Source organism: Onychostruthus taczanowskii, unplaced genomic scaffold (assembly GCF_017590055.1).
Source record: "Onychostruthus taczanowskii isolate IOZ18803 unplaced genomic scaffold, ASM1759005v1 scaffold3, whole genome shotgun sequence".
Lineage (NCBI taxonomy): Eukaryota > Metazoa > Chordata > Aves > Passeriformes > Passeridae > Onychostruthus > Onychostruthus taczanowskii.
Window position 1 is genome coordinate 13,039,061 of NW_024500349.1, and position 11,823 is coordinate 13,050,883.

General features: G+C 37.3%; 1 protein-coding gene across 4 annotated transcripts in view; it reads left to right on the top strand.

Moving 5' to 3' along the window:
- The window catches only part of CCNY (cyclin Y), a 118,897-nt gene extending 107,577 nt beyond the window's left edge, over window positions 1-11,320 (top strand). For all 4 annotated transcript variants that reach the window (XM_041408680.1, XM_041408681.1, XM_041408684.1 and 1 more), the window contains 2 exons: window positions 2,367-2,529; window positions 8,342-11,320. In XM_041408680.1, coding sequence (XP_041264614.1) covers window positions 2,367-2,529; window positions 8,342-8,458 — 280 coding nt within the window. In that variant the 3' untranslated portion in view covers window positions 8,459-11,320. The remainder of the gene's footprint in view (window positions 1-2,366; window positions 2,530-8,341) is intronic.
- Window positions 11,321-11,823: the final 503 nt, after the last annotated feature.

Here is an 11,823-nt window from a genome sequence, read left to right on the forward strand (position 1 = left end):
TTGTGTTGTATCTAAACATGGTGAGTGCTGATAGATGGCATGAGGTCAGCTTGACAGCCGCTTACATAGAAGACATGAATTATTTTTGTTTTCTGGTTGAAGTGTATTTTACCACTGGATATTCATGCACAATAATGAAAACAGATCAACAGAATATTTAAATGTATGGTTTGATAAAATTCCCCACATCCAGTGAGCTTGCATGTATTCACTTCAGCATCACTTACTGTCATGCTAGTTCTCCATGCAGAGAATGGACATGTAAGGCAGGAAAGGAAGTTATCTTAATGACCTTTAGATGATCACCCAGTTATTCATTGCCATTATTTAAAATGGATGCTTTTGAGTTTTGATGTTTTCCCCCTGGTATACTGCTGAATTAGTTTTCAAGGTGTTAAAAATCCAGACAGAATGAGGTTTCCAAAATAAAGAGGGAGGTAAGATGAACAAGAACCAAAATGAGACCCTTCACGTTTCTGTGTGCAATAGTATTCCCTGCAGAATAATTTGCTAATGGAATCTAAGTGATTTTACAAAGTTACTTTTTCCCTTGATCCTTTTCTCATGCTTTTTGAGTATTCAGTAGTAGTGATGGTCTCCCTCCACTCACTTCTCTTCCAAGGCAAATCTGGGTGCTTTTAAAGTGTTCCTGAAGCTGGGATGTGAGCTGAAGTTCTGAACAGCTTGAAGCAGAGTCACAGGTTTGACTGTGCCATATGACAGCATTAATCAGGAATGGTTATAAATGTGAGGTTTGAAATTGATAATTATCTCAGGGCTTTTCTTGAAGGCGGTGTGAAAGGAAACAAAAAAAGAAGTTATTGTTTCTGACAAACACATGTGATGGTTCTACTGTTAGAAGCTGCACTTGAGCTATATAGCACCAGTACTCACATGGCAGACCTGTGCTCACATCAGCCCTTTTCTACACTGCAAATTCCCTAAGCTAAACTGTGATGAGTCCTTAAACTGTGATAAGCCAAACATATAGAATGTTTGGCTTAGCTTGCAGAATGTACAATCTTGGCAGTATAAAAGGACATGTAAAGGCAATATTTTGTTTCTATTTATTGACATTTTTTACTTGGATTTTTAAGTTGGAATCTTCAGCAATGTGAATTTAAGCCAAAGACTCCATATCCAGCTTTTAGTTAGTCTTTTAGTATTAATTAGTATTTATCATTATATAAACGTAGAATTTTGGCACAGAGAGTGAGGATAAGGAAGGACAATGCTTATGATGTAAGAATTATATAAGGGTAAAGAGTGAGAAGGAGAAAAATAATTCAGTGTTAAAAAAACTACTGCACCAGTACTTTTTATCTTCTGATCCTTCCTCTTCTACTGCCAACTGTGCAACTTCCATTTCGTATTCCTTGCACATTTGCACCCCAGTCAAAATGTAACTTAGAGACAATATAATCATCATTCAATGCCCACGGTAGCACAGCAGTGCAGTCTCTGGGCTCTTCAGCAAACATTGGTAGCTTTCACCACCCATTGATTTTATTTATTTCTCATATCTTGAAATCATTGTTTTGAATGTATCATGCATAAGTATTAAGTAGGATATCTGAACAATTTATGAAAATTTCCAGTCCTTAATTTGGTTAGTTGCCTTATTTCTCAATGTACTTTTTAATGTATTGGTGTAGGTAATAATGTATTTGTATACCAAAGTTTTACAGGGTGGGAGCTCAAACAGGAGCTCTGTTCCTATCAGGTATTTTGACAAACATGTTTCTTTTAAATGCTGGAAAACACGTGCTCACCACCGTGAATTTTGGTTGCACATCTAAGGGAAAAATTGCTTTATTCTGTTCATAAAGAGAGTATGATGAAAAATTCAGGTTTCCCGTGACTAATTCTAAACAATTTATTATGAAGAGCTGCAGGGAGTAAATATGTTCTTCAGTAGTTTATGTGTTAGAATAATTTGCAGCGTTTATGAGAGGAGCCTGACAAATTTAGGGCAGGGGTGTGTGTGTGTGTTGCGGCATAGCTGTGTATGCAGACCCACCTAGTGGAGGTAAAGTAGAAACTACGAGAAATTTTTTTTCCCTGCTAGGTTTTCTTTCCTAAATTGTGTTAGCTAAACTGATAAAGGTGCCCTTTCACTAGTAAAACTTTGTGTCTGGGTTTGATTGGCATTGCAGTAGCAGCTGCAAGGTGCAGCATCTCTCATATTCCTCACTGGTGTGAGTACACTGATAGAACTTGGTAGAGAAGGTCAAACTTAGGCTGGGATAATTGCATATGGCAAGAATAAAAACTGAACTTGGTTTATACCATTTGCAATTTAAAGTAAAATTACATTCAGAATTCACAGTCTGAAATATGTTTCCATGTTTATCTTCTTTCCACAGGAATGAGCTGGAACGCCAGTTTCTTGAGCTGTTACAGTTCAATATTAATGTTCCCTCCAGTGTTTATGCCAAGTATTATTTTGATTTACGTTCCCTGGCAGAAGCAAATAACCTGAGTTTTCCCTTGGAGCCCCTCAGCAGGGACAGGGCATATAAACTTGAGGTAAGACTCTTTAGATTGCTCAGTGTTAAATGTATAGGGGGATTGGGAATTCCTGTGCTGTTTCTCCCTTCTACCATCTCTTTCCAGATACTCCCATGAGATATTAGAATATCATGAGCCTGATTTTCATAATGGTTTTGTTTATGCTTTGAGTATTCATGGCTGTGGGGACAGCTTTTTGACAGTTTTCTTCAAACCTTACATTGCTTTCCATTTCTTTTCAGTTGCAGTTCTTTATATTGACCTTGTGAAAGTACCCACAAGTTTTATAATTATTGTATTCACAGTCTAGTGTTGTTCGTTCATTTGTTTTCTTAAATCTGATTATCCACCTTAAATGACAGAATATTAACAAATGTTGCTGAAAATAGCTATTCCATGTTCTTCTGCAAGTGCTCAGTTTTGTGTGGGTCCAAGTTTGTTATCTCCCATGATGTTTTCTCAGTAAAGAGAGAACAGAAATGAGCACATGCCTTCAGTGAATAAGTCATGAATGCTTATGAGATGTGGATCTACCATATGCCAGAAGCACTGTTGGATGGTCTGGACCTGAGAAATGCTGGGCACTGTGAACACCACGGACACAGGAGGAATTTTAATTAATTAATTAATTAATTATCAGTTAATTGGGGGCCCTTTGCAAGACTGCAACATATTTTTTCCTCTTCTTTTGGATATGTATTTCAAATATGGGCATTATTGCACTGGGTGTGCATTTTGTTAGTAATTTTGAAAATTTTCATTAGATGCTGGTTGCTTTTAAGAGTGCACATCTTTAATTACATAACATCTTTGCACTGGAGGTTGTTTGCCTGTGGGTTAGACCAAGCTTTGCATGCTCTGAAATTCCTAGTGCTCCTGTAGAACAGGCAGGCAGTTCTATGCACGTTTTTGTGGGGGGAAATGGTGCGTGGGAAGGTTAATTGCCTTGTTTGTGACTCTAATGGGAGCTAAAAGTGGTGGAGAAAGAATCAAAGAAAATTTCACTTAAGTTTTATTTCCCATTCTTTCTAAATATTCTTCCTAAATTGCACAGGTTGCTCCAATAAGAATGTCATTCTCTGTATGGAGTGTGATCTAAGTTTGCATCAGATTTTGTTTCTATTGAAGAGAATATTAAAAAAATACATTTGGATTGTAATCTTACTTGAAAAGAGGTCCTTTACTGAGTTATGGGAGTCTTGATAGTAAATGCTATTACATTTATCAAAATTAAATTAATTGCTTTTTGATTTAGCCCACAGTTTCTTAAAACTGTCCATCTATAACACACACAATGTATAACAGCATGTTACAAATGAATGTAACAATGATAGCTCCCAAAACCTTAGAAGAAAAGAAAAATGGGAAATGACAGTAAATAGCCAGAGAATACCGGTAATTCTTCTGTACTAGCTAAAGAAAGGGCATATTTAAAAAGAACTAATGGAATATTTTTTCACTAAATCTGTATTATTAAAAGTTTCCCCATTGGGCATGCTTTAAGCTGCCAGCAGAAGTTGGCTGTAAATAACCCTGCTAGCCAGGGGATGTTTCAGGGTAGAGGAGAGTGTCTGCTGTGAACCAGCTTGGTCTGCCACCTCCTTGCCTCTCTGTTCTGTGGCCAGAAGGAAGGGAACTGCCTTGTTCCCTGGCAGTGCGTGGTTGTCATTAGTGTGCCCTTGAAACTACTTGACAGCATAATTTATAGCCCAGTTCCTGAGCACAGTTAAGCATTTCACTTGCCAAGAGTCATCAAAATGCATTTGCAGCACTTTTGTAGTCTCTGGTGTGCTGTTCAGACCAGAGTTCTCTGTTTTAAAACAGTTGCCTGGATTGTCAAGTGGAGTAGATGTAGTACCACACAGGCTGTGATATTTTTGATACTGAGAGAAGAGCTGCAGTCTGTGATGAAAGACAACAGCCTCACAGCAAATGTATTCATGCAGTGGAAGGATTTGCCTTGTGCGATAAACTAAAGAGACCTTGCTCAGTCCTAAGATTAAAGCAACTTATGGCATTTGAGATCACAAAAGGTGTTGCATAGAGAAATAGCTATATTATATGATATTTTTGCTCTTTTTGCATTTTTAGTCTATTTTATATCTAAACCAGAAGCATTAGATCTGACATGGCAGAATCTGCATTGTGATTTCTGCAAACATCATGAAGTTGACATGCCCATGATGATGAAAAAACCCTAAAAAGACATAAAAGGATGAGGCTAGTAAGAAATGTACCTCATCACAGGGAAATGCTGGACAAGATCCATCAGCTGAGAGGTGTTACGAGAGATTGCAGTACTTGTTAAACATTACATCACTTTCTCAAGCATCTGCAGTGGATGTTTCTTCTTATTTAATGTTCTCAGAATTGACACTTAAAAAGCAGCTTTGTCTTCTAAATGACAAAATGAAAGTAATTTTTTTTGGTTTTACCTTTTAATTATCTGTGAACTGAAGTGTCCTGGATTTGTTATACCAGTCCACCTAGTAGCCAGAAACCATTTTTATGAACCCTCTTGGCTTTTTTCTCCTGTTCCATGGAATCAGGCAGGTTAAAAATGGCAAAGTAACTTTCATTAGATCATCCAGTCTGTCCACCTGCCAATGCTGTTTGTTCCAGACAGCATATGTTATAGTGTGTTTTGTTCTTCCTTTTAATTATGTCAGATGTCAAGGCTTCCTTTGCTTTTCCTGAGACCTGTTTTCTAATATGGGAGAATTTTTTCTGCCAAGAAGGTTGTTGGGCATCCAGCCTTAATTCACTCTTTTGTCATTTTCTACTCTTGCACCTGGTTTTTCCCCCATGTACGGAGCTAAACATGAGTCCGATTCTCCTCTTTGGTTAAGTAGACAAAATGTGTCTGTCCTATTGCTGCTTGTGATCTTCGCACTGTGCCTGTTCCAAGGTTAGATTTTCTGAGAGCATTCATTAGTGCACTCCCAGTTTAACTGATGTTGTCTTAGATCTTTATTGTTAGGATGGTACTTGAGCACGTAGTTCAAACCCTTTGAAATGTGTGCTGTTTTCTTGACCCTAAAGAGATAGAGTCCCGTAGATCAAATGGACAAAACCAGCAGAAAAATATGTAAGTTACAAGCAGAGAAGTGTCTTGATATTTCTTCAGGTCTCCAGTGGCACAATGACTTGATTGCAGTTCTGTGTGTTTGTATGTTCACAACCCTCAAAGCCAGGAGGAAAAGGAAGAGCAAAACAGAGCAAAACGCACCTTTTTGGGTCTTAGGAGTAACCATTTGTGCTTTTCTCATGCTTTATATATTAAGGTGAACTACCTGCTCTTTGTCCCCACTCAGTTTCCTCTGGTTTGTCAGTTTTTGGAGGGTGTGCAGCGCTCACAGTCTGTGCCTTTGTGCATTCCTGAGCCCATAACCAGCCGTGCTGGTTTCCTGCCCTGCACAAATGTGCCACAAATGTGCATACAGCCAAAATTTGTACTGCTGCTTCTACTATTACTACTACTACTGCTGCTACTACTGCCATTCTCCAGCCTTTGTTCTCCTTACTTGTCCCCTCTTGCAGTGATGGAATCTCTAGAACTAGAGTCCTGTAACTCAGCAGAGGAACTGACTTTAGTTCTGTATGCATGGGTATAATGGAAGAATATATATGTGTATGCATTCTAGCTGAATACCTACATTACAGCCACGTCCAACAAAATTTCACATGATGAATTAGTGTTGCTGGTTTTTAAGAATGTTTTGATTTGAGATGAGGAATGGTCCCTTGCTGTCAAAAATTGGTTTCTGTCAAAAATTGGTTTCTTTTTCTAGCAATAAAAGCAGCAGAATTATCAGATGATAGAAAGGTGATTATAGCTATTTTGATTTATTTTAACTGAAGGACAATAATAAATATTTACCATTTTCTGCTTTTCTTGTTTCCCCATATGTTATACTAATGTTGACTAACTACCTTGCAAGTATGCTCCAAATGTTGGTTTTATAACTTACTTGCAGATGAGATGAAGAGGCATCTTTAGATACTGAGCTGCTTTAAATGGCAGTGTGTTTCTTATCCGTATGATTCATCAGCATAGCCTAGAGATGCCAAATATTAAGTGCCACTTCCAAGCAACATTTCATTTTGTCTGACCAAGTGCCAGAACAGAAATTTTCCTGTGTCACACGGGCAATTTTGAAGTGATTACCTTCTCTGACTGTTTGATGCCTAAGGTAATAGTCTGATTTGGCAGCTGAAAGAAGCTGAGCTCCACCTAAGTACACCCCTTTGTCATGCCATGCCTTGGCACATTATTTCATGGATAAACATTTTTAACCCATTGAATTTTAAATCTGACTGAATTGCATAAACTCTCTTAGTTCATCAATTTCCTGGTTAAATTAAATAAGATTTTATTGAGCAGTTTTAAGTGAATGAAGTTACAGTCTAAGAAGCAATATTAATACCTGTTGTTCTCTTCATGTGTACCATGAAGGAAAACAGTGTTCAGGAGTAGTCTTAACAAAAATGTACAGTTTTCAACTAAAAACTAGCAACTGTTCTCTTGGTGGTGGTAGGTTTTATGTTGTTCTGGGTTTGGGTTTGTTTTGTTTTGTTTTCTAATTTAATGATGTTTTGTGGCTGGCTTGACCAGAGCATTAGGTGAATGTGCTCTCAGGTGTATGAATTGTGTGCTTCTGCCATACCTGCCCTGGTCTTTGCAGGACTACTCAAATTAAAGGACTCTTCACTGCTACAACTTGCTGTGCTATAGAAGTAAAGATCAAGAGAGAAAATGATGATCCATCGAGTCAGGATGTTTAATTATTTGTAATGCCTTGTGTGATAATCAAACACTTCTACTGGGTTTGTTTGTACAGTACTCTTTATTAAACATCTTATCTTAAGGCACAACTTGAAAGCATTCCTGAGTAAATAAAAAATGCTGCTTTAGTTTGTCGTATTTTTGAATTTGACCTTGAGTACTCCTTGCAGTGAGCTTTCTCTGCAGCTCTGCAGTTTGATTGCCAGAGTTAACATCTCTACTGATGCCAACCACAGCCTGTCCCAGCCATATGAACTCTAATATACAGGCTATTTTAGGGAACAGTAAATTCATGCATGTGAGGTCCATAATAAATGCTATTTTTAAACTTGGCTAAAAACAGTAGAACAAACATCAAACATTAACTCCAGTATAGTATAAAAGGAGTTGACACTTGAACAATGTTTGTCTCACTCTTCAAAAGGTTTAAAAATGACTATGTATTTATAATGTGAATTAAATTATTCTGAATATGAGTTTCATTTCCCTATATATATGGAACTATATAAGATAGCCTGGTCACATAGAAATGATCATCTGCTTCTGAAAGGTGAGTTAACATCAGCTCAGGAGCCAAAGCAGGATGAGTGTTCTGCAAGACCATTTCTCAACAGAGAAAAATATAATTACTACAAGATTTTTAGGATATAAAAAAAATTAAGAGCGATCTGATTTTTAAATTCTCCAAATACACTTACAGTTTCTATGGTTGTTTTATTAAGTTTTCACCTATGAAGGATGATACACCAGTTACCTTGTAAAAATGGACAAGCATTGTCAGCTCCCTCTGTGAGGTTTGTGATGGTTCACCTGCAAAGACAAGGCTCGGGGTATGCTGAGTCCTTCTGAAGCTGCCATGTGGGGCAATGCAAACCTTCCTTCTAAGATGAATGAAATGAAAACTGGGATTTGAGGAGAACGTCTTCATGTGTTTTGCTTAATGAAGTGACTTTTGTAGTTTCACCTGTATGTAGAAATCTGCATTTAGTCTTGCTTTACCTGGACAGCTATGCCACTGAGGGGTTTTCACCTTTTCTCTTGCAGGCCATTTCTCGCCTGTGTGAAGACAAGTACAAGGACTTCAGGAAAGCTGCAAAGAAGCGGTCGGTCAGTGCTGACAATCTGACTGTGGTTAGATGGTCCCCTGCAATTATCTCCTAACAGGAGACTGGAATATTCCTATGGACGTACTGTTTCATCCATCCATTTTTTTCAGAGTGGGCTAGGGGCGGGGGGGATAAAGAAAAAAAGACTTTTGATTTTTTTATTTTTAAATCTGTCAAGCTGCCTTTACAGTGCCTCCCCATTGTGTAGCACACGAGTGAAATACCTAACGGAAGGAGAAATGGAGAAATCGGTGTTCGGGAGAGAAGATCGGCAACAATTATTTTCTCACTTCCACTTACAGCTTTACACTTTTATGAGGAAACAGAAAATCAGGTGCTTGGAAGAAGAAACAAAAAAATGAAGTAGAGGCAGAAAAATATTTAAGAACTCTGCCATTTTCTATTGTACTCATGAAGGGAAATGGCAGCATGAAAAAAAACCATGTAGTCAGATGACTGTGCACTAGAGGAATGACATTGGGAGAGTTCCATCTTAAAGGTTTCTCTTAATATCTTTTTTTTGTTGTTGTTGTTGTTGTTGTTGTTTTGCATTCCTCATTGCTGCTTCCCAGGATAAATTCTTCCCCTTGCACAGCAGGAAATACAAAGTCTGTATTTACAGTAGCACAAGCCCCTGAATAAATAGTGTTGGGTTTTTTCACTGCACTTTTCTCTGTAACCTGTCTTATTAGCATTATTCTTCTTAATTATTATGCATATGTTACATTTCTTGTATGCCTTTTATTGTATTTCAAAAGAGAGAACTTGACCATAGTGCTGAACCAAAAGTGTGTACAGGGATCAGAAGATCTTCGTAATTTCATGATGTGTTTTATTTATAGTATACTTGGGTGCGTGTGCCTTCCTGAGTTCTTGGAATCATTTATTTTTCCATAATATAAAGATACAGTTGTTAAAGTCTTGAGATGATGATGATAAGACTTGGGCCAAATCTCTGAAATTTGCAACAGATCTTGTGATCCTTTTTGCAGATTTTCATAACATTAGAAGTTTAGCAGAATTCATCCATTTTGAAGGAGATTTTTTTTTTTATGGCCTGACAAGTTCATTCCTTCACCTCCAGGTCCATTGTTGCAAGCAATATTCTCAATTTTTATATGTTTACTTTAAATCAAAGTGAGTCTGTTTGTATAAAATAAAAAATAATAAAAAAAATTGTTCCAATGAGAAGGCCTGTAGAAGAGCAGAATGGAAATCTTAATAAGGTATCTGTCACAAGGAGATTTGATTTGGAAGCTAAAACACAAACCCTCATGTTTTTCAGTGTAGGTGCTTATAGAAATTAAAAGTAACTGAACTGTGAATATAATTTCCAACTTGGATTATTAAACTCCTCTGTTGTCATTATCATTTCGCTCTTACTGTGGCTGTTCCCCCCTTGGCAATTGTAGGAACCTTTTATACAAAATAACTTCTCAGTGTAAGCATATTTGCTTCATAACACTGCAGAGTGATTCCCCCCCCCCCCCCCCCCCCAGTTTTTGTTTTTTGCACAGTTTAGAAAGATACAGCTGAAAGCTCTCAGTTCCCTGAAATCTGTCCTTGTGACTATCGCTGAAGGGAATGGCAGCAGATGTCCCTGATTTGTGCACTACTGTTGTAACCCACAAAGATTCCGTGTTTGTTTTGTTAAGCCCTATGGGCTTGTGGCTGCCTGGGGTCCCGGAGCTGCACCCCTGACTCCCAGAGGGATGCTGCTCCGGGGCCTCCGGAGGGCAGGCACCCACAGGATGGAAGCAGTGAAACCAAGCGGTTTCCTGTTAGCTTCCCAATGTGATTTGTTTTGTTTGAGACATGAAGGCTTTGTCCATAAATTCTCCTGATGTTCTTTGGGCCTTTAAAATAATCTAATTCTCATCACTTCTTGTTGTGCCAATGCATCAGAACTGTGAGTATCCAAGTCCATTTTTCCCTTGAACATGGAATGTAAGGCAAGTGTTTATAACAAATTACAGCATTTGAAACCTCTTTACGGATAGTATCAAAAGGAACATTTTCAGAGCATTTGAAATTCATCCTTTATAAGCATAAATTTAGGCTTTAAAATATGTAAAATATTTTGATTTATCAACACTTTGCTAAACTATTTTCCATTTAACTTGATATCAGGAATATTGGTTTTTTTCCATTTCTGGGTGATAGAGATATGAACTTTGGATTATGTAAAGATATCAATGCATCTACTATAATTTTTGTGAAGTTTATTAAACTACTTTAAAGATTGTATAGTCTATTTATTGTATGTATGTACATACAGTCTGATACTTTAAAAAGTGGATTCCGTAAAACCTGGCTCAGTCTTGTTTAGACTATTGAATATCGTTTTAGCCTTGTGCACTGGACTCTACCTCTGTATAGGAGAATTTTCCATATTCTTAATTAGTACTGATTCTGTGATTAACTTGGTTATGTTTCTTGCACTAAGAATTAAAAAAAAATCTGCTGTAAGTGTGGATTTTTTCTTTAGTTTTACCATATGAATCCTCTACATTTAGATGGATGTTTCTTTCCCTCATGTTTATAGAATAATTCTTTGCTTTTTCTTCTGGTTTGTTCCAGGGTTGCCAAAAAATACAGTACCTGTCAGTAAATCTGAAAAGTGTCTTTTGTTTGCAAGGTATTCTATACCAGGTAATTAAAAACAAATTATTATTTAGGCTTATGTTGTGTTTAGTGTAGTTTTTTCAGCATTACTGTATGGAAAATACCATTGCAAAGTTAGAGAATCACCGAAGATGTAAGAAGGGAGGAGAACCATATAACATTTTAATTAACAGCACAAAGACATTGTATTTTGCTGTAAATGTTTTCTGGATTAAGGTTTTCATTATTGCTTTGGACACCGGCTCAGAACTGAAAAGGTGTAGGAGATATAATAAACCTGTCCCTTCAAGTATCATTGTCTTAATGAATTATTTTTATTTGTTGAGCCAGTGGGCCACTTGTTTGGTCATTTACGTGTTGGTAATTGGATCAATATTTGAAAAGGGCATCTTGTAAGGGTTTTAATCATTCATCCATATGCAGCCCAGAGTTCTTGCCATAATTCCTCTTTCCACCTGCATACCTCTTTATATTTGATTTGCTGTTTGCATTTCATGGTTTGTCAGTGACATGTATCATTCTGACAGACACTGTCATATGGGACTGAGAGCACTGGAGTCATGGGGTGAAGTGCAAAAACAAAATGGTCAAATCACCTTTTTCCACCTTCCACAAATCCAGTCAGCTCTTCAAATGATGCATGTTTTCTATTGCTAAAAATATACAAAATCCTATCCTATAGCAGGGTCATAGTTTTGTTTTGTTCAGGATTTGGGGATTTTTCTTAGAGAAATTAGCATATACTGCATACTTGCTGTTTACATTTATGGAGTCTGAACGAAGACATTGTGTTTA